At 34.9% G+C, this 26,707-nt stretch overlaps 2 protein-coding genes across 2 annotated transcripts in view; one reads left to right on the top strand and one right to left on the bottom strand.

Moving 5' to 3' along the window:
• The first annotated feature begins 517 nt into the window (after positions 1–517).
• The window catches only part of LOC145666779 (facilitated trehalose transporter Tret1-like), a 30,483-nt gene continuing 4,293 nt past the window's right edge, over positions 518–26,707 (top strand). The window contains exons 1-2 of the mRNA XM_081734333.1: positions 518–580; positions 7,664–7,796. Coding sequence (XP_081590459.1) covers positions 554–580; positions 7,664–7,796 — 160 coding nt within the window. The 5' untranslated portion in view covers positions 518–553. The remainder of the gene's footprint in view (positions 581–7,663; positions 7,797–26,707) is intronic.
• LOC145667129 (trypsin eta-like) lies at positions 12,555–13,671 on the bottom strand. The gene has a single exon (XM_081734872.1). The coding sequence runs from the start codon at positions 13,599–13,601 to the stop codon at positions 12,555–12,557; it is 1,047 nt and encodes a 348-aa protein (XP_081590998.1). The 5' UTR covers positions 13,602–13,671.

Genomic DNA, 26,707 nt, shown 5'->3' with positions numbered 1-26,707 from the left:
TTAGGTAACAGAATACATACGCACAGGAATTAGTATCTTATGTTGTAGCTAACGCATAACTCTATTTTATAGTGCAATACTTGTAATATGTGCCATTTCGTTACGCATTGGTTAAGGCAATGAACTAATGCCTATACTGACTTCCGGGTAATGATCCACCTTAAGAGAACTGACCGAGTGTGCTTCACGTTTGCAATCGTTACTAGTTTACAAGTATTTTTATCGAGGAGAATCACGACTTGAATTACTAATATCAGCGGAGAAAAAATGAGAACACTAGAAGTACCAACGAACTGGATGATGAAACAATATACGAAATTTGCTCGACAAATGGTAAGTAAATTAGCACACGCAAATAATACTTAACGTATTTATGACCCCTCTACTATCTTAACTGTCTACGCATTGAACTGTCTTAAAGATTAGAATTGTAAATACAAACTGTTCTTTATCTGTACTTTCCATAGCAAGTTCTGAATTTAACAACTTTATAAAAGAACTGGAACTGTATCTGTGATTGTTAACCGTTCGTTTTCATAGAAATCTTTGTTGGATGATGTCAAAAGTACCTGGAACATCGGTAAGTAAGAGTAATTTGTTTTAATGTTAAATATTAGCAGCAGCCATAAGTGTTTTGCACATTTGGTCATGAAGGGCTCTACTCAAGTAAGAGTTGATGGACTTGATTTTCAATTTAACGTCCATTTCAGCAGAGAGACTATATGAGACGTGGACCTAATGATTAACGTGGAATCCGAACTACATGAGCTCCTGCTGGGAATCGAACACGGGTCTCCCACGCCAGAGGCGCCTACGTTAACCGCTTAGCCATCTGATTTCCTGCACACAGTTTGCAATATAATAATAATAATAATAATAATAATAATAATAATAATAATAATAATAATAATAATAATAATAATAATAATAATAATAATGGAGAATGGCGACTTACGAAAATTACAAAAATTTCAAAAACTAAATGGAGTGATACCAAAAGACAAGGCGCATTAGAAGTAGTAATGATTGTAGTATACATTTGTCTATTATTATTCCTACAAACGTTAATAAATAACAGTATACGTTCGAGAGCAATTGTCCTACCAGAAAGGTAATGGCTTTAAGCAACCTGCATAATAATAAATCAATACCAATTTTTGAACCACACAGAAACCATATTTTTCGCACTCATATTTATTAATAATCGTGTATATAGGTAAAAAATAAACAAAAGTTTGGTCACAAATGCAAATGTTGGACACTTGTTATGAGAAGCGTCTTTGTATTCTTCATGTTCCCATCACAAACAATTGCTACATCTTATCCGAAGTCCATACCTTTCTAATCAAGTCTTGTTTTACAGGCACCATCAAAAGATTCTGTTGTGTTTCGCACAGAATTTCGTAATAATAAAGTAGAAGGAAAATACTGCTCAAGTTTACCACCATTACCAGATAGTCGTCGTATGTTCTTTTGTTTCTTTCTCATGAACAACATTAATAATTTGCCTTGAAATAATTACGATATAAAGCGCAGATACTACAATTATATCTGTTAAAAATTTCTAAACTCTAGAGGGAATTCAAGGTCACTTATCCTGTAGTTCTTGTTCTCAAAATCTTACTGCATTTCACGAGAAATTAGTTTATTGCAACCTGCTCTTGTCTACTCAACTTCACAACTATGTTCTATTGAACGGAGACACTTAAGAAGCGGTACAGAGGATGAGCGACATTACATGCTTCAAACACCCGAATGCACAAAAGTCCATTGGTGCAGCGTCGGGAGACTTGACAGGGATGTCTAAATATTGGATAGCATGGATTCCAGTTTCACGTCCTTTGCAGGCCATGTATGCCACAGTTGTTCAAGCCATGTGGCTGGCTGTTTTGTCTTGATGAATGAAGACTTTCGACACCTCAGCACCATACAACGACGGAATATGCTGCCGGCATAATATCTCCAGGACGTGTTGTTGATAGTATGATGCGTTAATTTTCACATTTCGTGGAACTCTATGCAGGGGAAGTTTCCCTTTATGGCAAAAACCTGCAACCACCATGAAGCCACGGGGAAAACTTTTGCGGCTCGTGCGGATCTTTTAATACTCCTGGCAATGTCTCTTTGTGGCGGCGGATTCTCCTGGATCACCAATTTCTGTACTTGTCGAAATCCATTGTACGTTTGGGACGGGGATGTTGTTTTCGTGTCACTGTGCGCACTTCCGTTTCCTTTGGCTGTGCATTTTTGTTGCGTTTGAGTACATTGGCAATACCCTTCTTGGAAATGATGAAACTCTTGGACGAACACTCTTTCACAATTGCACCGTAGCTGTATCCGATGTCGGAAAGAGCGGTGATGTACCCCTCTCAGAATGGGGTCACTTTTGGAGGCATTTTACACTCGGAGCACTTCACTTCCTGCTACCGAATTCTCCACACAACTGGTTTCTGATTGCTCTGTTGTGCTTGCTGGCTGTGCGATTCTAGCGTCCCTGGCGGACATTCCACTTCGTTTCCATAAATGTGGACCGACCTTCTGTATATCAACATCTTTCAAAGTTACTTTCCCCTTTCTAGCGGTTTTAGAGTTATTTTCTGCTTTCCAGCGCTTTTTGAAGTAGGTTAATGTTTTTTTATAAAAAGATTTTATTGAGATAAAAATTAATTATATTTTTTATTATATTTAGTTCGAGAGATAAAGTGATGGGAACTAAGCCGACCACAGATCAAATAACTCTAAGAAACAAATAAACAAACAAACATCAAATAACTAAATTTTTTCGACCATAGCTGCTTGTAGATTGTAACGGCAGATGACTTTATTTAGTATTCAGTTACAAGGTTTTTGACTGGGAAAACTGGAAATTGTTGATGAGAGCTATAAAGCAAGTTGGATTGGAGGAATTATCAATGACTCATAAGACACTTATATGTAAATCATGAAATGACACACTAGAGTGCAGTTGGAAAGGAAGTTTCACAGGGAGGTTGTCTCTGGCCAATATTATTTCAAATTTAGAAAATATAATGAGTTGAGTTGATTTTGAGTTGAACGTCCCGTTCAGCAGCCAGGCTATATGAGACGGGACCTATTGATTAACATGGAATCCGAACTACATGAGCTCCCACTGGGAATCGAATCCGGGTCTCCCACGCCAAAGGAGCTCTAGAAAATATAATGAAGAAGGATTGGCATAATAAAGACAGTATTTCGATAGAAGGTAGATTGAGTAGGTGTATATGATTTACCGGTATATATGATATAGAACTTGTTGTGGAATATGAAAAGAGTAGTAATAAGATGTTAGAAAATTTGAGGAAAAGCTGTGAAGATTGTGAGATGAAAACATTAGAAAGCAAAATTAAATGTTAATAGGAAGGAAGTGATTGGTATCAAATATAGAATTAGATGAACATAAAATAGAACGGGTGGTTAGTTTTCGGTACCTTGGTAGCATTATTGGTGAATGCGTTTGTGGATTGAACCAAATATATGAATGTGTATTGGTGAATGCGTTTGTGGATTGAAAGCAAATATAGGAATGTGTATTTAAAGGAATATTTAGGAAGAAATAAAGTCTAAGAACATGAATGAAGATAGACACGAAGCAGAAGCAATGGAAACAGACTGGAGCATGTCGAAAAAGTGGTTTGGAGAAGAATTGAGAGAATTAACAGCGTTGAAGTGAAAACGAATGAGAAAGTATTAGAAATAGTAGGAGAGAAAAGAACGATTTTAGATGTAATTGCAAAGAGGAAAAAATATATCGTTGGAACATTGGCTGAGGAGAGACTGTGTCATGTTGGGAAATCAAGCTAAAAGTTTTGCAAGTACATTAAGATAACATGGGAGAATCTTTGTTTATGTTGAAACTCTGACAAAACTAAGGGCGAACCATGGCAAAAAGCGGTATCTGTGCGTTGTCCAGACCTGTCCGATGCGTGGAAAAAAATCGATTTTTTGGGTTTGTCCTTTCTCTTCCAAGGTCCTGATATGTATTCTGACCTTTGGCAGGTCCTGGGACTAATGATGTGTATTTTTCTAATTTTAGGTTTGAGCTTAGAGATGTTTCTTCCACGTTTCTCGATTTTCAGCTTCCTCTTTTAACTCCCAATAGTTTCTTCTGTTTTTCAAATAATCAATCAGCTTCTTCTTCCTACGCCTTGCTTTCCTTCCATCTTCTCTTCTATAGCGGTATGAAAAAGAAAAATTCACAAATTTCTCCTTTTTTAAAAAAATCGTTCATGATTTGAAATACAGATCATGTATCAAATTTGTGGTTAAAGATTATAGGAATTTCTTTACAGTACCTAGGATTTGATCGCACACCTTAAGTCAGCCAAACTACGGTACGCATACAATAATACTATCGTTTAATTTCCAACCCTATATATGGTAAAAATGCTGGGAACATGAGTCAGATCTAAGTGAATCGTGAGAATCTAACTCTATGGTATATGAAACCTGGACGTTCAATGCCGCGTTCACAAAAGATCGCCATTGACGTATGACCTTAGCCAACTGAATCCAGTTTCTATTTTGTATTACTATTTCTGTTTTACCCTACATTCATGTTAATATAAGAAAGTAACCAAGAAAGTTCTGTAGCTTTTGTGGAAGTCTGTGTTCAATTGGCTATTACACTGTGAGTTGAATGCGAATGGAGATAAGGCGAAGGTCAGTTGTTGGTGTGGGTATATCCAACATACTATCTGGTTGTGGCAGTTCGAGTGAACATGGGACCTCCACAGAGCGTCATAAGATTGTGTATGCTGTACAAGTTCAAACTGGGGTCAACGCCGCTTCAGAGGGGCGAAAGATATGCCAGGCCTTTGATGACAGTGTTGTGATTAGGCGGATACTGCAGCGGTGGTTTAACAAGTTTAAGGACGGTGACGAAATACGCGAAGACGCACCACCTGCCGGAAGACCAACACATGTACAAAATGAAGATCTTCAGGAGGAGGTCCTCCTGTGTGTTTGGTGGACTGCTCGTGGCATCATGCATCGTGCCTGAGAACTGCTACCAGCTGGTCAGAGAATCAATGAAACTGTGTACTGTCAGCAGTTGAGCCGTGTTCAAGAAAAAACTCAAAACTCTGGAGCCAGCATTTCTGAATCGCAAAGGGGTCCTTCTGTTACAGGACAACGGTAAGCCCTACATGGCCAGGATGACCCGGGACACCATTCTACGCCTTGAATAGGAAACACCTTTTGCATCCGCCACACTCCCCGGACTTGCACCGTCCGATTATCACCTGTTCCATTCCTTAGACAATCACCTTAGAGGACGCCAGTTCAGTTCCCTAGTAGAGGTGCAAAATGCACTTGATACCTTCTTAGCTTCACGACATACCAAATTCTATCGCGATGGAATCCATGTTCTCCATAACGTTGACAGAGAGACGTTGATGCTGATGGGGATGACATATCGATGTTCGAAGGTGGTGGATGAAAAAGCGAAGAACTTACTTGGTTACCTTTATACTATCCTTCCATCTGCACCTATGTCTTCGTAATGGTCGTTTTCCGATTGAATTTACAGTTAAAAGTTTGAAAGCGTCCCTACTTTCTTCCATTCTCATTTCATGACCTGCCCATCTGAGCCTTCTAGACTTAATAACCCTAACAACATATAGTAAACGGCATAAATAATGTAGTTTCTCGTTATGAAGTTTCCGTCATTCTCCATTCCCGTTGTTCTTGAGTCCGAATATTCGTCTCAGGGTTTTATTCTCAAATATTTTTAGTCTGCATTCTACTTTCAGAGTAAGCAACTATGTTTCACAATCATACAGGACAACAGGCATGATTATCGTTGCATATATTTTAAGCTTCCAATTCCTCGAGAGAATTCGCTAAGATAAAAGATCTTGAACGTAATAATAATACGAATTCCCTGCTTTTAATTGACATTTAATTTCTTTGTGAATATGTATTGGAGCTGTTAATATTGATCCAATTTGAAAGTATCTACTTTCTTGAAAGTATTATTTGATATTTTGATCAAGGTGACCAGAACTTCTACTTTTAAAAACGGGACGCATACGAATCGGCGACCGGGGGGGGGTGACTTCCACATTGCATTTTGGGACTCAGCAGTGTTTTCAATTTACAAAATACACAAGTAAGAATGATAACACAGCGTTTCTAACTTAAGTACTACCCAAAAATACTTTAACTACTTCAACACTCAGAATTACCACTCGATTCCCAGTTGAACCACAGAACACTCAATTCTCATTTGTATATTCAGAAGTTCTAGGCACGGCTGAACCTTCCCAATGAGTGTTAGTACGGAAGAGTGTAGAATTAACATTGACCATTTATGTTTTGAATAATAATTACGGGACACCTGGATCATGTTTGCTTAAAAACGGGACATTTAAGCGTCCCATTTGAGGAACAGAAGAAAACGGGACAACGGTTGAAAATAAGGGACTGTCCCGGCTGAAACGGGACGTCTGGTCACCTTGATTTTGATGCAGCCATAATTTGCAGTAGTACGATCTCGGTGAATTTCCATAATTATATTTAACTTTGTCTGCATTTACTTCCAAACCCATGTCCCCACAAGCGTTTAATAAGACTTCTGTATTTCTTTCTATTGTTCTCCCATCATCCATTATCAGATGTATAACATCAGCATATGCCATAACCTGGTGAATACCATTCAGATCTACTCTCTGGTTGCTATCTTTGATTTTTCTTATATCGTACTCGAGAACAAAGTTGAACAATAATGGCGACAACGCATTTCGTTGTTTCAGGCCATTCTTGACGTGAAAGCACGTTGACACGAATTTCCCTACTCGGACTTTACTTTGGGATTTATTTAAACACAGCTTAATTAATCTAACTAGCTTTTTCGATGTACCAAATTCTGTAAGAATATCGTGCAATATTTCTGTCCTAACCGTGTCGTAGGCCTTTCTAAAATCAATAAAAAATTGATGAACCGGATTATTCCCATTTCTTTTCGAGTATTTGTCGAATGGTAAATATCCGATCGATAGTTGATCGATTTTATCTAAATCCATACTGATAACCCCAATAATGTCATCTGCGTATGGGGTCAATCTTGGTAATAGAATGTTTGAGAGGATTTTTTGGGATGTTTATAGAATAGAGATGTCTTGATAATTGTTACAATCAGTTTTGTCGCATTTCTTGTGAATTGGAACAATGATTGATTTTTCCATCTTGTGGCAATTTCTCCTTGTTCCAGATAAGGAGAATGAGTTTGTGTGTCTTGTTCCACAATTTTTACCCTCTAGGTAAAATTAACTCAGCTGGAATTTCGTCTACACGTAGAGATTTGTATTTATTTAATTTTCTTATAGCGATTTCTATTTCTGTTCGGTTAGGATCTGGATTGTACAGGTCTGCTGTGTGCATTTTCCTTTCTCCACGAACATTAGTTTTTGGCTGTGTTAAGCAAATCGTCAAAGAAATCTTTCCATCTATTAAAGATGTTATCTGTGTCAGTAAGAATTGTTCCGTCGGCTTTCTTTTAATATATAAGCGCGAGGTTGAAAGCCTTTCTTAAATTCGTTGATACCCATATACGTGCCCCGAATGTTTTTGATGCACAATTCATATAATTCTTTCATTTATGTAGTTGTATGTCAAAAATGTTAATATTCTCATAATTTTGCAGGAAAGCAACAAAAGGATAACCTATCTAAAAATGGACGAAGGAAAACCTTTCACTATGAGCTATATAGCAAAAGAAAATCACAATGGAAGCGTTAATAGTAGAACATTTAATCAATATTTAGCGGCATTAATAGGTAAGTCTATAAATCAGAGGTGGAACACCTGTAGTTCACCACGAGAAACTTTTTGTGTGTAGTCTTGAATATCACATTTTCTATATGCAGAATCTTGAACGTACAACTTTTCATTTTCAGTCTTGAATGTGCCACTTTTCGCGTGCGTAGACTTGAATATGGAACATTTCATATTGAGAGTCTTAGTTTTACAATTTTTCACGTGCTTAGTCTTGAATGTCATTTTTATGAAGAGACTTAGACATGAAACTTTTCATGTATAGAGTCTTGAAGATGTAACTTATCATGTATAATTTTGAACTTACTACTTTTATGAGTAGAAGACTTGAATGTGCAACTTTTTACGTGCAGAGTGCTCAATATGTAACTTTTCATGTGTAGATTACCGAATGTGCAGCTTTCCATATACAAAGTTTTGAACTCACTATTTTTTATTTGCCAAGTTTTGAATATGACACTTTCCATGTGCAGAGTCTTGCTTGTGGAACTTAGGTGCATTGGCTTGACTTAAGGAAACTACTATGACTGGGTGAGAGCAGGGACGTAGCTAAAGGGGGCCCGGAGGCATCCGCCTCCACAAATCTTGGCTTGGCCCCCCAAATATTTATTTAAAATTATATGTTACAGATTGTTTTTATCTGACAATAAATGAAAAAATTATCCATAGTAAACTGAAATTATTCATATTTCTAAGATTTAAAAAAAAATCCATTTATAGGTATTTCTTAAACGTTAAAAGTGAACGGTAATAACTTCTACACCGTCATCTTCGTAACATTGTGAGGTTCTTCCAGCCCTTAGAGTGATTCCAGTCTTATAATCGCCTTGAAGTACTAAGGCTAAAAAGCTATACGAATGCCCTTTGTATAACCGACTAAGAAAAAAAAATGAAAAGTTGATTCGACTCAAAGGCTAGGAGAATACCTCTCTCACATTGCTGGGTTTTGCAACATAGTATCTTATATTTTAATTGTTTTACGAGAAGATATTGAGTGTAGATTTACTTTCTTATATTTATTATATTTAACAGCGATTCTGGCAAATCAGAGGAGGATAGAATATGTAAACTATTTATACCCCTACCTGTGCTGGCGCTGGCAACTGTGGCTGAACGGGAAAAAGTCTATTTTCTTACTGAACGTGAAATGCGCAGTGTTAAGTTTGATATGCATGTGTTCTTGAAATTAAGTTAAGTATGGAGATATTTATAAAATCTGGATATTTTATCTCACACGAAAAAAGTGATAAGCAATTGGTGAGTGCCTTCAGCGAAACTGATAAGGTGCGTGTCGTTGCTTAGGAAAATATTCATTCGGACAGTGTTGATAAGGAAGTTGCTAGCATCCCACAGCAAAACATTCATGTGAATGACTGATATCAGAGGTCCAAAGAAACTGGAGATGTCCTGAATCTGCAAAACCACGCATGTGGAGAAGAAATAAGAACCGGTCGAGAGTGCTTAAAGCGTATAGTGGTGATTGTGATCCATTTGGGTCGATAGGGATTGGCTTTCCGAGGCAACGATGAAGATGACAGCAGTTTAAATAAAGGGAATTTCTTGCAAACATCTATTTTATCCTCTTTGATGAAGTCTTATTAACTTATATGGTTATATGGATGTGTATAGAAGTCCATTTTCTTTCATAGGACATGGGTACGTGGATACTTACTTCTTAAATTTTGGGAGGAGTACATAGGACCACCCCTTAAATTTGAGAATTGTTAAAACAATAATTAATAAATGTTCTCTAGGATCCAAATATAATTTTCTGTAAAATTGTTAGACCTGCTTATCCTCTCCTATAGGTAAAAAATTGCCAAAATATAAGCGTAAGCATTACGTCATACCATGTGGTAGGTTATTGAACTAATGTAAACGAAATGAAAATGAAATTTTTGAGTTTAAAGACCCACGTTATGCTCGTTAGACTAAGAGAAACGATGATTAAAACAACTGAATGATAATGGAAGAATTGAAGTAAAAAGTGGGAGTACTACGAGAAAACCCACGAGCACTGTGTTGTACATCACAAAATTAGTTGGCTGAGGATTGAACCAAGGACCCCACCACAAGAGGTAAGAGCTTTACCACTGAGCCACGTGCCCCCTATTGAACTAATGAATCTTTTTTGATGAGGTTTCTTCACGTTATTTAGTTATATGGTTGTCTTTCATAGGGCATGGATACATTGAAGCTACCTTCTCAAATTTTGAGAGGATACATTGGAACATCCATTAAATTTTGGAATTGTTAAAAAAAAAAAGTGAAATTAGGTAAACGTTCTCTAGGAACTGAACATATAATTTTGCAAATTTGATTGGTCTGTTCAACTTTTCTATGGGTAAAAAATGTCAATATTAGTATTGCCACGTGTTCGGTTATTGACCTAATTTGTTTTCTTTAACGAGACTTTAATATGTTAACATTGATGCGTTCTTGTTAAATTTTGAAAGAGGTTGAATTGCCCACTTCTAATTTTAGGAGTTGTGAAAAAGCAAAATTCGGTAAATGTTGTCTAGGACTCGAATATGTATTTTCGTAAATTTGAATGGTCCATCTTATCCCCTTCTATGGGTAAAGAATTGTCAAAAATTGTGAATTTGAAGGTTTTTGACCTATTACATAATTTTTTACGAGGCTTTAGTGTATTATTTGCGTATATATTAGTAAATGAGTACAGGGGCCAATTCTCTTTCATAAGACATGGGTACAATGATGCTTTGTTCCAAAATTTGGGAGGTTATGCATAGTAGCACTCCTTAAACTTGGGAATTGTCAAAAATAAAATTTGGTGAATGTTGTTCAGGACTCGAATGTATAAGTTTAAACGTTTGGATGGTCCTGTTAATTCATTTCTATGAATAAAAAATCTCCAAAATATTCATATTACAACGTGGTCGGTTATTGACCGAATTTATCTTCTTAGATGAGGCTTTAATACAACATATGATTATGGATGAGTACAGGATCCATTTTCTTTTATATGATATTGGTACATGGATGGTGTCTTTTTCAAATTTGAGAGGAGTACATTGACCTATCTCTTAAATTTGGGAATTGGAAAAAAAAATTATAGTAGTAAATGTTCCGTAGGACTTCTCTAAATTTTGTTGGTCCTGATTATCCCTTTTATGGGTATAAAACTGTCAATAGTAACATTTGATATTTGACGGGAAATCTAAATTTTCGCGCTAAAATTGAAATAGCACGACGTGTGAGTTTTTAATATTGTGCTTAACGTTTAATAAGATAGATTGTAACATATCATCATAGAAATGAACACAAGGTACCATTGTCTTTCATTGAACATGAATACTTTGAGATCGGTAGAAGTGCATAGCTAACAAACAAAGTTTGGAATTGTCAAAAAGAAAACGTAATCATTATCTAGGACTTCAATGAATTTTCTTGGTTCAATCTGATTGGCTATTCACTTTCAAATTTTTGTTTAAAGCTCTTGAAAAGTTTTGTGTGAAATTTTCAGTTTAAAAATTTTTGAACCTTAGTATTATAGTTACTCCTCATTGTCTAAGGTTATTTGTGGAAAGTTATTCTTGGTGGAATGTGATTGGTTGGTAACTTTAAAATCCTTACTTAAAACCTTTTAAGTTTTAACTTCTTTACTTAATGTTGTTCGATCACTGTTTTAAAAGTTTAGTTCGACAATTTTTGAACCTTAAGATTATATTTACAACTCTTAGTCTAACGTTATTGGTGGAAAAAATTACAGCTTGAAACCAAATTTGTAATAATTGAAATCAGTTCATATATAAAACATTAACAGATTCACACTTTGAACTTTAGTCACAGCTCATAGTCTAACTCGTTACCCCTATGTTCGCTCGGTCTGCTCATTTAACTACAATTGAAGAAGAAATAAGTAAAGTCACATCATTAAAATTCCAGTTTTCAGAAATAGAAAAGTAACTGAGGATAGAAGGTGCAGGTATTCAACACCCTTAATATACTAGGTATACAATAATTGCAAATTTGGAGCGAAACGATCGACCTTTATTGGTTATTCCAGTTTTTCGGTGATTATTCCTCAATGATATGTCTAATCTGGACATGCGACTCCTAACGGCACTCAGCGCGCGCTCTCTCGAATTACCATGTTAAATTTGGTTGTTAAGAACGGTTCAGCCATTAAGTCGATTAAAGAGGAGCTTCCCTTTGAATAATTGTATTCGCAGAACAAAATGAAAAGGGTTTCGTTCTATTTCTAATGCTGAAAATTCAATTCTATTTTCCATTGTTTACAATGACAATTCGCACGCCAAACGGTTTTCTAATGTTAAGTCTATGGACAACCTGATTTTTTGGTTATTATTCCTCAATGATAGGTTCGATCTAGACATGCGAACTCTTACGACACTCAACCGCGTGCTCTCGAATCACCGTGTCAAGTTCGGTTGTTAAGAACGGTTCGAGTACCCGGATAACCACACGCTTAAGTCGAGTAAATAGGAGCTTCACTCTAATTATGCTCAGGAGCGTCCTTCACGGAGGGAAGAGGGGTAAATGCCAGATCCCTAAGTTTGACAAACATATATTTTTAATAAATTGTATATTAATATATTAATAAAAAACTTGAAATTCTTATGTCGGTGGACAATTTTGCTCCCTCTCCTTTTGGTAAAGTCTGAAATGACGCTACTGATTATGCTATTTCAAGAAAGCATATAAATCAATGAGTTGAATTAAAAGTTATTAAGAATTATATTATCTTACATATGTTTCAGTGATATCAACTATGTTTAATCTAAACTGCTTAATACAAAGCTAATCATCAATAATATTCCACAACGATTTCCTCTCGTTGCTGTTGAATTTTTTTTAGTGGTTAAATTTTGATCTGGCGATATAGTACTTGTTGTTCTATCACTAGTTTTTATCAGCGTTGTAGTACTAGCTTCTGCCGCCGTTGTACTACTAGCTTCTGCCGCCGTGCAGGGAGGTAGTATTCCATTCATGGTGGTGTTCATCCATTCTGTATAGTAGCCAACGTAAGCATAAATACCCGGTTTATCAGGCATTGCGCACCCAATACCCCCAGAAACCAATCCAACAAGAACACTTTTGCATACCAGAGGTCCTCCAGAGTCTCCTTGGCACGCATCTTTCCCACCTTCCGTGTATCCTGCGCAGATTGTGCCAGCCTCAAATAAGTCTCTATTTAACTTTTTAGCACATTCCGCAGCGTCGACAAGAGGAACGTCAACTTCTTGTAATACATCAGCTGCCGGTGAGTCTTCCTCAATACCAATTTTACCCCAACCAGCCACAAAGCATTTCACACTAAAATCGTATTTGTTCAAGAAATCTTGGCAAGCAAAACTCACTTGTGATACAAAGTCGTTTAGGGTAAACTCACCAACAATTTTCATTAATGCAATGTCATGATGTTTTATGTCTTCTTTGTGTTTGGCCCAATATCCATCGTGAACATAAATCTTTTCAACTTGTTTTTTCTGACGATTTGGGTCTGTTTTGCTATCTTTTAGAAGAGGTGTTCCAGCATATAGTGTGAATTTCTCAACCGGAAATATTTCAGATGTTACCTTATTAACAACACAATGAGCGGCTGTAACTAACCATTCTGTCGTTAAGATGGATCCTCCACACAAGGCATTTGGATCTTTTCTCACCACTCGAACAATAAACGTATACTTAGAAAAATTTCCAACAGTTGTCCCACTAATAATTCTGGATTTCTTGTCATCGGAGAACAGAGACGACTGTATCATTTCACAATATATTATGAGGAGTATGATGTGAAGAGCTTCCATATGTATTTTGGTCATTCTTAATACGAAATATATATATAAGAAAGTAATTATAAAAATCAACTATGTATATACAATTATGTAAATCAACTTGTATATACAAATTCTAATAGTGTGTATGGTAACCAAGGCAATAATCAAACGTGTAGTGATTGTTTCAATGCTATTAATGCATTGTTCTATTCAAAAATAAATCAGCATTCATTCATTTATTTGAAGGGTCCTCAAATTGATTCCTGTAGGCATTTTCTAATTATTGGGATGTATAGTTAAAAATAATATTAAGTACAGTGCTTTCGGAAAGTAACTATACGCCTGTAAAAACAGGATAATATGCTGAGCAACTATACTCCGTGCGCTGCGAGTGAGTAATGTTTTCTACAAGAGTAGGTAATACAGCTTTATATACAGTTTGCATCCAAGACTCAGTCAGGTTGATGACTTTGAGACAAGAAGGTGTGTCTAAGGAATATCGTTCTTCGTTGTTAATTCTGTATTAATCTAATTTGAATGATTGTTAACATATGTTTCTGTATCTGCTGAGAATTGTGTTACTTTAGAAAAATATTACCTTTAAAACAGCAAATATTTCTTATATATACGTCTTACATGAGCATGATGAGTACATACAGACAATGAAAGAGTTGTGGTAAAAGTACTGTTTATGGAGGAACATTCTACACAAACCACTCTAGGAATTTTCGAGACGAGACCCATGCAAACATATCCGAATGTTTATGGGGATTATTCCAACAACTATTGAAAGGGTAAATTAATGATATGATTTATTATTAATACATCTAGTCTCTGATAGAAACTGCGACAGTTCTGTGGGAGGTAGAGTGCGCTGAACCCCATATGTTTTGTGTCCTCTATAGCTCCCAACTTTGCAAAATAAATAAATAAATAAATAACTCCAGTTAACTAATTAGGAACAATGCTAGAATAAAATACACACGCTCTCGAATCTTCAAACTGCTATTTCTGATTTCACCAGAAACATTCTACGTAAACAACTGCTTAGAGTCATCGATAAGAATAAACCCACACAGATACATCCGAATTTTCGTGAGGAACATTTCCAATAGCTATTGCAGGGATAAGTCAATGATAGGATTTGTAATTCATACACATGTTCTCTGATAGAGACTGGGAGAGCATGTGGTAGGAGCTGGTACCACATGTTCTCTACTAGGGATCTGACAACACCACTATCACGTGTTCACCCTATATAAGTGCAGAGCAAGCACGAGTATCTCTCTCCTTTGTTACAAATTCGGCAGATAGCAGTGGGGAAAGCGGCACATGGAATTGAATTGACGCCAAATGAAAGATTTAAGTGACATTCGAATTTAATGAGGATCCCGGGTCCCTGTGGATTCTAGTTTACGGAATGTATTGTTTCAAAGTGACATTTTATAGTCTAAAGCCTATTATACATCGTCATACTTTTCCTTCAAATATTATATCAAACTTTTCTTTGATGGTAATTAGGTCAAATAAGTTGGCTAAAACTTTCGCACCCATTATAAACGATCAAATATAAGGATGAATATACTTGCACATTTGTTTATATTTCTTGACTCAATTGTTAGGTTACCTAAACGTTTGTTTAATTTTATGGTAGCACCTGCTGGTATAACCATAATGAATAAGGTTGTAGAAATGAATGGAATGACTATTCACAATTACTTCTGTTTCATTTCCCTCCTTTATTGCTATTCCGAAATAAATCTTATTTTCATGGTTCCTTTCTTGTTCAGTAAATACGTATGAATCTATATTCTATTTATTGGTCCGATGCTTAAATTTCGTCTAATTCAGTTAATATTCGAGCAACTTTTGTAACTTTGGGGCACTGATTAAGAATAAATAACCCGTCATAAAAATATTAGGCTATACTTTAGCTTTGGGGTGCCAGGTTTTTAATCGACTTTTTTGCGATATTCTATTCACATTCGGTTAGGTTAGGTTAATAACATTCAATTCAGTCAGTATTGCCGAGCGAGCGTTAGCGAGTCTTTCGCAGGTCACGTTGTTTTCTGTCTACGTTAGTGTTGGTCTCCCATTACTAAACAGTTACCCAATGTTAGGCTTTACAGTTAAAATGAGAGAGTACATATTAAGGAGGGTTCTGTAGGATATTAAATTCCGGACGAATTTTTCAGTGTAGGAAACTACTAATGTATATTTAGAAATGCGAAAATATTACGCACTCTAACCTGTGATTTTATGGAACGTCTACCTCTTGCGAACCCAACCCTGTGCTAACTTGTGGGTCCCATGTTGTGCTCCTGCTCTAAATCGATTAAATATCATCCTCGCTTTTAATGGCCACCTATCGTAAGTTGCTTTTCCTGCACTCTCTTTTTAAATGTTATTCGTCCGATGCGTATTTATACCTTAAGGGTCTTCGCTACTGCGAAATTAAACTACCGCTAATTTTAGAGTTTTTCTGTAATAACCTCAAAACAAATAAAAATATCCTAAAAGCATAAACGTAGTGAACTAAAGAATACGATTTTGCGTGTGATACCGTTATCACAACTCATCTATCTGCTTTCGATTTGCAACTGTAGATAGATTTAACAGTTTTTGCGGGTTCTGTTAATAGCGGTATACCAAAAGCAGATAGGTGAATTGTAGTAAATTGCCTTTCGAATATTTTTTGTTAGTTTAGAATATATTACAGAAAAACTCTAAAATTAACCGTATGTTAATTTCGCTGTAGTGAAGACCCTTAAAGAAAGTCCTCGTAAAGGGCCATTCCACGCGAAAGTGAGCCTGAACCCAAATTTTCGAAAACTGTCAAAACCAATGCATTTTTACGTATATATGAAGTAAATAGAACGAAATTTACTTTTTCACAAAGAAAAACTTATTTATACTTAGAATTCACGTACAATTTTAAGTCTGAGTTGTGAACTTGTAACATGTCAGCTGCGAGGATTTTTTTTTATTCTTGTTATTGGCAACATTTTGCGGTATATTGTGCATGTTTGGCTGAAGTAACTTCGAGCTATTCAAGATGCTTCTTTTTGCTACAAGCTGCAGTTGAAAAAGTGTTTACAGGATAAAAATTGTTTATAATATTAAAGATCAACTTGAGTGTCCTGCCCGTGACAGAAAACTACCAAAAGTTCTTGTACTGAATTACTAAATTTGTGAAAGTGGTTCGTACTTAGTAGAAGTAACAATTTGCACGTGTACTTCACATTTACCAAATTTTAGACTAATGCTAACAATATATTTCGATTTATTTCAATTTGAAAACTTGTCCTGCCCGTGACAGTGGGCATGCCACTGGTGGGATAGTTTGTGTACATTGGTTATTCATGATAGAAAATGACTCCATGTGTACTAAAATAAAGTTTTCTAAGCATGAACATTATTTACTTAAATAGAGGATTGTCTATTACTGTTAGTATGATGTTTTAACTTAAAATAAGTGTCATATAAATATTATCATTAGCGTCACCTTTCTGTTCGTTTCAAGGGAGCAGTATAGATGGGATTGGAGTACGTACCAAACGGCCAGCATGGAACTTTGTGAAACAAAAGAAAGTAATTGTAGAATGTGCTGGTGATTTCGTAGCAGCTGTAAGCTCTTCGTTTCAAAATATATGTTTTACTACTATCATCAGCAGAAATTGAAAAAAAAAAAAAAACGTTTTGAATAAAAGACGGGAAAATGCTCTTGTCAATTGAATGTCCCCAATCAAAATAGTTTATCCTGCAATTTGACAGCGAAAATCTGGTAGCTCGTTGAACTTTTAAATCAGAGCTTCATCCGTATAAAATCTTTAAATTTCTAACAGATTCTGAAAATGATGATTCCGAAAGCCATAAAGCTATCCTGAGCGACGACTTAGGATTGCATGTTAACAAGGCTTGTGTTAGACCAGCTGTTGAAGATATAACACAAGAAACATTTTTGTTGATGGAATTTTTGTCTGGTGGACAGAAAAATAAAACATAGACATGCAACTATCGCGCAACTAAAGCCCAGTGGAAGAGAACGAAGAAGTCAAGGAAATTCGTATGAAGACCGTAAGCGATTGCGGTAAAAATTTTCAAGACTGATGAAGATGTGTCTTACGTGCATTTTGATCAAATAATACCTTTGATACCAGCAGTGCTGTGCCCCGGGGGGAGAGAGGAGGGGCGAGCGGGGTGACGGCCCCGGGCGTCAAAGTAAGGGGGCGCAAAATTCAGGAGGAAATATATATATAAAATGGAAGGAAAACAGTATTGAAAAGTGCACAAAATCAAGGAAAAGCAGGGTTTATTTTTGAAAATTTTCTTAAGCGTCGCGTCAACTATGGTGACGCTTTGCCTGGTCTGTCGACCTCACTCATATTTACGGGGGCGCCGCCGCGACGCGTCGTATACTCTCGCCCCGGGCGCTGATTTTCCACGGCACGGGCACTGGATACCAGCACCTATTTTATATACTGTTAGACAGTGTTTTGTACGAATTTCCCTACAAGGTGGGTGTAAATGGGCAAATAAAACCTTTTCCTAAAGTGTAGGTGGTGAGAAATAAGTGTACGGCATATTATTATTTTTAAGTGATAAAAGCGAGCCTCAAGTAAAGTAAATATAATTATTTGTGTAAAATGCTATAACAGAACAGTAGATTGACTTATTTTCGATTTTATTTCATTTTTGAAATAATTCTTATTGAGATGTTGTGTGTTGATTCACACGGTGTCCTGCCCGTGACAACCATGTGTCCTGCCCGTGACACAGTAAAGTTTAGTTTATTCATTAAATAAATATTTGACAAATTTCTCTTATGTGAAGTTTGTTTAAAAATTTCATCATTTATACATTTCCGTTTAAATAAAAACATTTTGAGCTAAGAATTCACAGAGTTTTGTAACATTCATTCGGTGTGTCGAAAGTCACTTCTCTTTTTTGTCCCCACCCGTGACAGACGTTTAGGAATTAATATTTTCTACTCTAAACAGAAATAATACTGAAAAACATCAGCTACATATTCTCCTAAGTCTGTACTGCTCATATATCATACAATTAGCAGAATTTATATTGTACTTTTAGAAATATACAACTTTAATGCATCAAAAATGTAGTGTAAATGTCCTGCCCGTGACGATGGAATGGCCCTAAAGTGAATATGCACTCATGAATGCAACTCCTACCCTGAGAAACAAATTTTAAGACATTACGAATTAATTTCGTGAAGAAATAACTACATATAATAAGATAACACATGATCATTCCAGACACATCATATGTAGGCATATTGTCAATCTGTACGCAATAAACTGAGCATGCGCCAAAGAAATAGCATGCCAGAACGTCTTAAGAAATCATTTAAATCAAGAAAAGTGAAAGAAAATGTTTGTTAAAAAAATTCACGGAGTATTCTCAATCGACGCCAATTTTGGGAAGTCACCTGTTGTACTTAGCCCTAATATTCTTTAATTTAATAGTTATACAAAACAGATTACTGCTAGTATGCATCAAAAGAATGTCAACTGCTTTCTGTGTCCACATTATACTCGATTTTAGTGCCACTGCATACTGATTTTTGTTTGTTTTCTTTGATATAATGTTGGATAGAAATAGAACATGTTCTAATTTAGAACAGTTGTATCAAATGTTGTAACCAACCCAAAAGTTGCATACAACTTGGTATCATACATGTTCAAATTCCAGTTTGATGAAATATTTGATGCAATATATGATGGAATATTTGTTCGTCTATAACAGGCTTTAGATGAAGACTTTAGTGACCTGTGAAGCGGAACAGAACTGATAGCCCTGCGGATATTCAAAGCTATGTAGCTTTTTTTTTCTTTTTCTAAAGAATATCCCCTTTCCGACTTTTGTATAATGTTTTTTAATTATTCGCCAATATATTCTTGGAAGTTAAACGACGTGTTTTGTTTATTTGTATTCCTAGCCTTCATCATCCAATTGCAGGTAAAAGACACGGAAGCTCCTCTCGTTACCGGCCAATGAGCTCATTGAACGACCACAAGCATAAGGGACAGCTCTGCGGAGACCAGACTGGGCTTAACCCTATATGATCATTGCCCTCGATAACTACTCAGTTTGCAAGAAAATAGTCCCAGTTAACCAATTAGAAACATGCGCTAGAATAAGAAGTTTATGTTACAGCTAGCCTCAAATTTTGTCTCAACGAATTCCTGGTTCTTCCTCTTGTCTGGCTGGTGTCGTTATGGAAGAGGAATATATATCATTCCTCCTTTTCAATAAAAGTAAACAAAGATTTTGTAGCTTTCAAAGTAAACCCAGAAAGAGTTTTGGATGATATATAAAATACCGAACACTACTAAAGGTTACTTACTTTTCTTGTTAAGATAAACTTTTTTTACCGAATGTAACAGAATAAGATTTGTTTTACATAAAGTTATTTATTTACTTCCGAAGCACTACCTCTTGTTTCCAAGCTTCAGGTACTATTTTTTTGAGAGGGTGATGGTGCTGAAAAGGTGAAGTAACAAAAACACTACTAACACACATGTTGCGACCAGGGTGATCAAATGTCCAATTAAACAGATAGGGGAGGTCGGGGTAATAAGAGACAAAAAAATATTCTTGCACTTGCATTGATTTCTTGAGGAATTAGAAAAAAATATATGTGATTGTATTTTAAAAAAATGAAAACTACTGATGTATTAACATATTTTTCCAGTTGCTTTTCCACAGTAAAAAAAAATCACGAACAGTTTTGTTAAAGTCAGTGTCTCTGCTCTCAGTACTCATACACATAGAATAGAAAATGAGTAGTGGTTTAAAGAAAAATCTTCAGACAATTCTGAACAATTTACTTTTTTCAGATCTGAAATATGTACATATGTTCCCGAAATATCAAGATTGAAAAAATGAAATTCAATAGTTCGTTCGGAAAATTTATTTGTCTGAGTATTAAATATCAAAAACCATTGAAACAAAGTATAGTTGCGTTTTACGGAATCCAGATACATTATAGATAAAACTCACACTACCAAATAAAAAAGAATGCTGACAAGAAATTTTCTGGAGAATGTCGAAAATGAACTTAAAAAGTGCCTACATTCTCAATAAAAAAAAAACACCGCATTTGAAAAATAGTTTTAGCTAACTTAAATGGATTGAAGAGCTACTAAGTTGTAATCATACACGAAAAGAACATTGAAAAATGTTGTAAACGTATTGTTTTCCAAATTTTATGTAAAATGTAGCCTGTGTACAACCATATTTTCGAAAAATATGTAAGATGAATATTAAACCTTTTACGATGTACAGTCGAACGACCATATGAAAAATGTACAACAGAGTTTGGAAATGTCATGCTAGCCTATGTAAATTCTGTTAACATTTAAAAACCTCATAAATGTAACTTAAACTTTAGTGTTACATAATTGTAGCAGGTAGGCCTTATTAATTATCTTAGGCTGGACCACTTAAACAAACATAGGAAAAATATATAGGCGAAAAAGGATTGTTGGCATGTAGGCATGAGTTTAACAAATATTAAGAATAGTCCTACAAATACCTAGGCCTATCAAAAGAGGAGGAGTCATATTTAATCTTTTTGTTTTGGTTTCAGAAGTCCTTTTTCACTTTGCTATCAACACAACGAATTTTTTGGAGCTATCCTCTGGAAATCTGTAATAACCCATTTCCATTTCCATCTAGTTTGATAGGTCCATAAAATACAAATTTGGATGTCACTGTTTGAATGTCATCATAGGCAGGCCAATTGAACCCACTTAGTACTTTTTTCAAAAATGTAACCTTGCGCGGTCCTTCCTCTGGGAAAGCAATAACCCTCCTAATATACCAGTCAGGATCATAGTACACGGCGTAATACATTTCTAAGCAAGATTCTGCTCTGGTTGGATCCATTTCTCCTGGCAAACTTTCACCAGTTGATGATGAAATTAGTTGATTCAAAGCATATTCTCCACTGTCACTATCTATGCACAGACTCTGACTAAATTGCCAGAGTAGGAATTTCCCTAGTTACTTTCTATATACAAAAATAGCACGTTATAATTTCAAAATTTCTAAAAGGGGTCATAAGAGTCATGCTCTCAATAGATCTGAAATGCAATGTTTCAGCATTTTTCAAAATTTCACATCAATCTTCATAATCTTAGTCACAAAGTTACATAGCAGTCATTTCCACATTTGTAACTCACTTTTCACAATAAAATTTTATTTTAAAACAGTCACGAACTTCTATGGTAAGTTCAAAGTGAAGGTATTTTTTTATAGCGTGACAATATAAACTCATATTAGTTCATAAGTGCAAGTGGAATAGGAAAGTAAAGGTATTGACGTTGCCATTACTTATATATATATATATATATATATATATATATATATATATATATATATATATATATATATATATATATATATATATATATATATATATATATATATATATATATATATATATATATATATAAATTTTGATTTGATATTTGGGGTATATTTTGGCCGTGTCTCTTATTACCCCGGCCTCCCCTATGTCGTCATGTGTTATGGTTTTTCAAATACTATTTTGGAATTCGAGTTTCGTTTTAAAAAATTCCACGAAATATTATAGTAACTGCTAGTTGTAATATAAATTTGGTTTTTGTAATATAAATTAGAAAGAAATTAACACGCTCACGTAGAAGTTGCTTTATCTACCAATACAAGTAATCTAACTAATCTGACCACCTAAAAAAAAAAACATTTCTAAGTAGGGAGGTATATTCTCATATGGTAACCCACGTATGCGGTAAGACACTAATAAGTTGAAAAAAAATATTTCTTACATTCATTGTACTCCCAACATTCTAACTTAGACAAATTCAAAAATTTGATATTGAGACGTTAAAAAAATAACTGATTACTGTTTACATCGTCAATAATAATTTTCTATTAATTAACTTTTATTGGTATAGCACTTCTGTACAACATAGCGTGAAGAAAAAGAAACGGAAGTCAATTGACCGCATAAAACAAAAGTATACAGTCGAGAACTCAGGGCCGGCGCTAGCAGTTTTGCCGCCCTGTGTGGTACTTTCAAATGCCGCCCCTTTAATCCGCAAACCTTATTTTGATAGAAGATGTTCAGGTATTAAGAAAAAGTAACATACCATATTTAAAAACATGTATGAAAAGGAAAATTAAGCATAAAAAAAAGAACTACTTCTCTCGAATGCTTTAATATTTAAATGACACAATATTCAGTATGCTCGATTTCGCTGTATGTGATATACAGCAGGGCATACAGATTTTTTTTTTTTTTTAATATATGCTTTAGTCCGACTAAGAATTTTAGTTTTTAAGCTTATTTTATATCAAAAGGTGTTTCCAATACAGTATGGAGCAAAAGGATAATATAGTGAATCAAATATTACGGCAAAAGTAAGTAATTAGCTTAAGACTTATAATGTACTAAAACACAATAGAAATACACAAATTTAACATAGTTTAATTGAAAAAAAAAACTTCTTGCTTTGATATGAGCAAATTCCTTTATTACATTCGCGTAGTCCAATGTTTCAGCCAATTAATGTTCCATTGATATCATCACTAGACCACTTAAACGTGTACTAAGCTTAGAGTAAGTTTCGAAAAATTTCTTTCTCTACTTGCCACGGTTACTGGTAATGTAAACAAAATCATAACTGCAACACTGACATAGAGAGCAAAGTCATATTCCTTAATTAATTTTAGTCTCTTTTGGTGAACTTTTAGGCTTAATTACAGCGGTTGATAGTTTCAGTTCGTCTTTCAAATCACTGGGGTTAATATCTTTCGACTCGTCGTGTGTTAAAATGCTGGCAAGTTTAGAACATTTTTCAGACAAAACTTCAGGTGGCATATATTTAAGGTTATTTATATCGTACAGAAAATCGAAATACTCGCTGTGATGTTTAAGTTGCTCAAACCTTTCTCTTAAAGCTAACACAATCACGTCTAGAAGTTTGTAATAAAAATCGAGCTTGTATCTTGTTTGTGGATATTCAATATCTTCATCCTCTGCCACGTACTGAAACTCTCTTTTCCTTTCGATTTCGAGCTTGCACTGTATTACCTATCCGTGGGTCATCCATATCTAATGCTGATGCCAACTCATATCAACTAAGATATATTGAAATTTTGAATCATTTCAGCTCCACTCAAAGTACTCAGATATATTTTCAAGAACCACCGACTGCATCCAACACATTGAATCAATGTTTTCGAGATTTTTGCTTACTATTTTTAGGTGGAGTAAAAAGTCATACCAGATAACGAAAGAGCAAAATAAAGTAACGTCACGCAGCTGGTTTGCTATACACAGAGCATCCTAGGCGACCATTCTATGTGTTCTATTATCGTTATTTATTTGAAGTAAGGTATCATAAACCTCTATTTTTTTTTAATCTAAGTGAAGTCAGAGCATCAACTCGGCTCTTCTATCTTGTGATGCTGAATGGTTTTAAAGTGAGGCTGCTAATATGTTCCTTTAGTATGGCCCAACGTTGAACTGCTGCAGAAAAGAAGCCATAAACTTTTTTTTAACTATACAAAAAAAATGAAACGGTGGACTGAGATGTTGTGGCTGCATCGTTAACGACAAAGTTTAGTAAAGGAATATAGAAGGCTTGGGAATTTATTTTTGCTTTTCATATTGGAACTATTGTCATATCTTTGGCCCTTCATGTCTTCGATAGAAGTTCATTTCTTTTAGCTGTTTAATTATTACTTATGTCAGTTCTATATATAGACCAGTGATGTCTTTCACTGGTACGAAACCAAGAAAATGTTCGCAAATTTTTACAAGCCATTCTCCATTACTGTATGTAATTTGTACAAAATGAACGATCCTTTGCTCTGTACCAGACAGTCTAGCATTATTGTATAGTATGTTGCAGCTCTCAACAAAAACAGTATTTTACTTTCAATTTACTCACTAAGAATTTAAATAAAAAATTTTTGGACATCTTTTCCTTACTAATGGTGGTATTTATTTTGTCTTCCCATGGTTCTTTTAATGTGTTCGGCCATGACGCTGCTAAACTCGTGTTGCTTAAATATAAAAACAATTATATATATATACACATACACACACACACACACACACATATATATATATATATATATATATATATATATATATATATATATATATATATATATAGAAGATATATTGTTGATAAGATATGATAATGAACAATTTGTAAATTGGTTAAAAACTCGCTGCTACAACCTAAATGTCTCTAGGTGCTGTAGGCTAGAACGACCTGTCCCAAGTGGGAGTGTACCTTTTGCGTACTTGGAGTGGAGCATTAGAGTATTGCTAAATAGAAAAAAATATAAAAGACACTTGACAATCTTATCCGCCCTAGCTGAAAATCTTATCTACGCCGCTGCAAAGGAAATCTTGAAAGAGATACCTGTGGCTAGTAGTTTGATAATTGGAAATGAGGGGGAATGCTCTGAATTTCCTGAGTGAGTATTTTCCTGAATGTGAGTGAAGTAAGTTTACTTACATTCTCAGGGAACACAATTTTATTTTTCCAAGTGGGCCTATTACGAAGCATTATATTTTAATAGTATTCTTTTCTTTTTCAAATTTTGCCGCCCACTAGACGTGCCGCCCTGGGCGATGGCACGGCTCGACCCCCCTTGCGCCGGCCCTGACAGTAGAAAATTATTCTTAGTACAGTCTGATAAGCTGATCACTTTAAAATTTTAATTTTAAAATTTTGTAATGTTTCTATACTTTTTTTTGAAATTCTTTTGATCAGTTTTTATATTTTAGTTCGAAAATTTATTGAATCTTAGGATTATAGTTACAGCTCTTATTAAATATTATGAATTGAAACCTAATAGGTAAGTATGAACACGTTTAATATCTAATAAAAACAACAATTTCACATTTTGATCTTTAGTTAACAACTCATAATCTTAGATCGTTAATGAAAAGCTATCCTTGCTGGAACTTGACTGGTTGAGCATTAATAAACATAAGAATTTGACTCGTTGAACTCTAGGATTCTAACTATGACTCACAGTCTAACGTCATTGATGTGAAAATTTTCAGACTTGATATCTGATATGTAATTATTAAAATTGTTTGATATGCAACAACAATAATTTATCACTTTGAACTTTAGACACAACTCACTGTCTAAGATCATTAGAGAATCGGTTTTCTTGGTGCAAACTGATTAGTCGAACACTAGAAAGTTATTCTTGATGAAACGTGATTAAGTGATCACTTTCAAATCTTTGTTTAATTTTTCATAATGTATCAAAAATTTTGCTTAAAAATTTTTGAGCACTGTTTTAAAAATTATGAATCTTATAATTTGTAGTTACAACTCATAGTCTAAATTAATTATTCTAGGTGGAATCTGATTAGCTTATCAGTGGATGTTATTTCTTTGAAAGTCTTGAATGTGAAACTTCAATTCCAGAGTCTTGAATGTGCAACTTTTCATATTCAGAATCTTGAGTGTCCAACTTTTTATGCACAGAGCGTTAAATGTTTAACTTGGCATGTGCAGAGTCTTAAATATGTCATTTTTGATGTGTAGTGTCTTGAATTTGCAACTTTTCATATTCAGAAACTTTTTATGCACAGAGCGTTAAATGTTTAACTTGTCATGTGCAGAGTCTTAAATGTAGAACTTTTCATGTGCACAGTCTTGAATATGTCATTTTTGATGTGTAGTGTCTTGAATGAGCCACTTTCTATATGCTGTTTTGCATATATATCATATTTTATGTAGTCTTGAATATGCTTTTTTTATGTGAAGGATCTTTAATTAAGCACTCCTGATTCTGACACACCATCATTTCTGTCTGGACTTTGGATGAAAAGCTAATACGTATGAGGGATGGATTTAAATACAATATTAAAGCATTAAAACTTCACTTCATTGCAAAGAAAAGAGAGAAATTGATTTATTATTTTCAGTACTCGTAAATCAGTTGGTTAACAAACGAACATAGTGCATTCACTGTTAAAATGGGGACAGGTCGACAGTTAGAGAACTTAGGTGGAGATTAAATGGCAGTAGCATTTGGAAAAGAGGCACTTAAGGTACTGAAATGGAGCGATAAAGTGACGCAATATTAGGGTAGTACGTAGA

Source organism: Thermobia domestica, chromosome 12 (genome assembly GCF_964235325.1).
Source record: "Thermobia domestica chromosome 12, izTheDome1.hap1.1, whole genome shotgun sequence".
Lineage (NCBI taxonomy): Eukaryota > Metazoa > Arthropoda > Insecta > Zygentoma > Lepismatidae > Thermobia > Thermobia domestica.
Note: the sequence above shows the minus strand (reverse complement) of the source record. Positions and strands in the feature narration are given on the sequence as shown.

Bases quoted from the DNA above. Each gene is read 5' to 3' on its own strand.
- LOC145667129 (XM_081734872.1), bottom strand. From the start codon at position 13,601: ATGACCAAAATACATATGGAAGCTCTTCACATCATACTCCTCATAATA.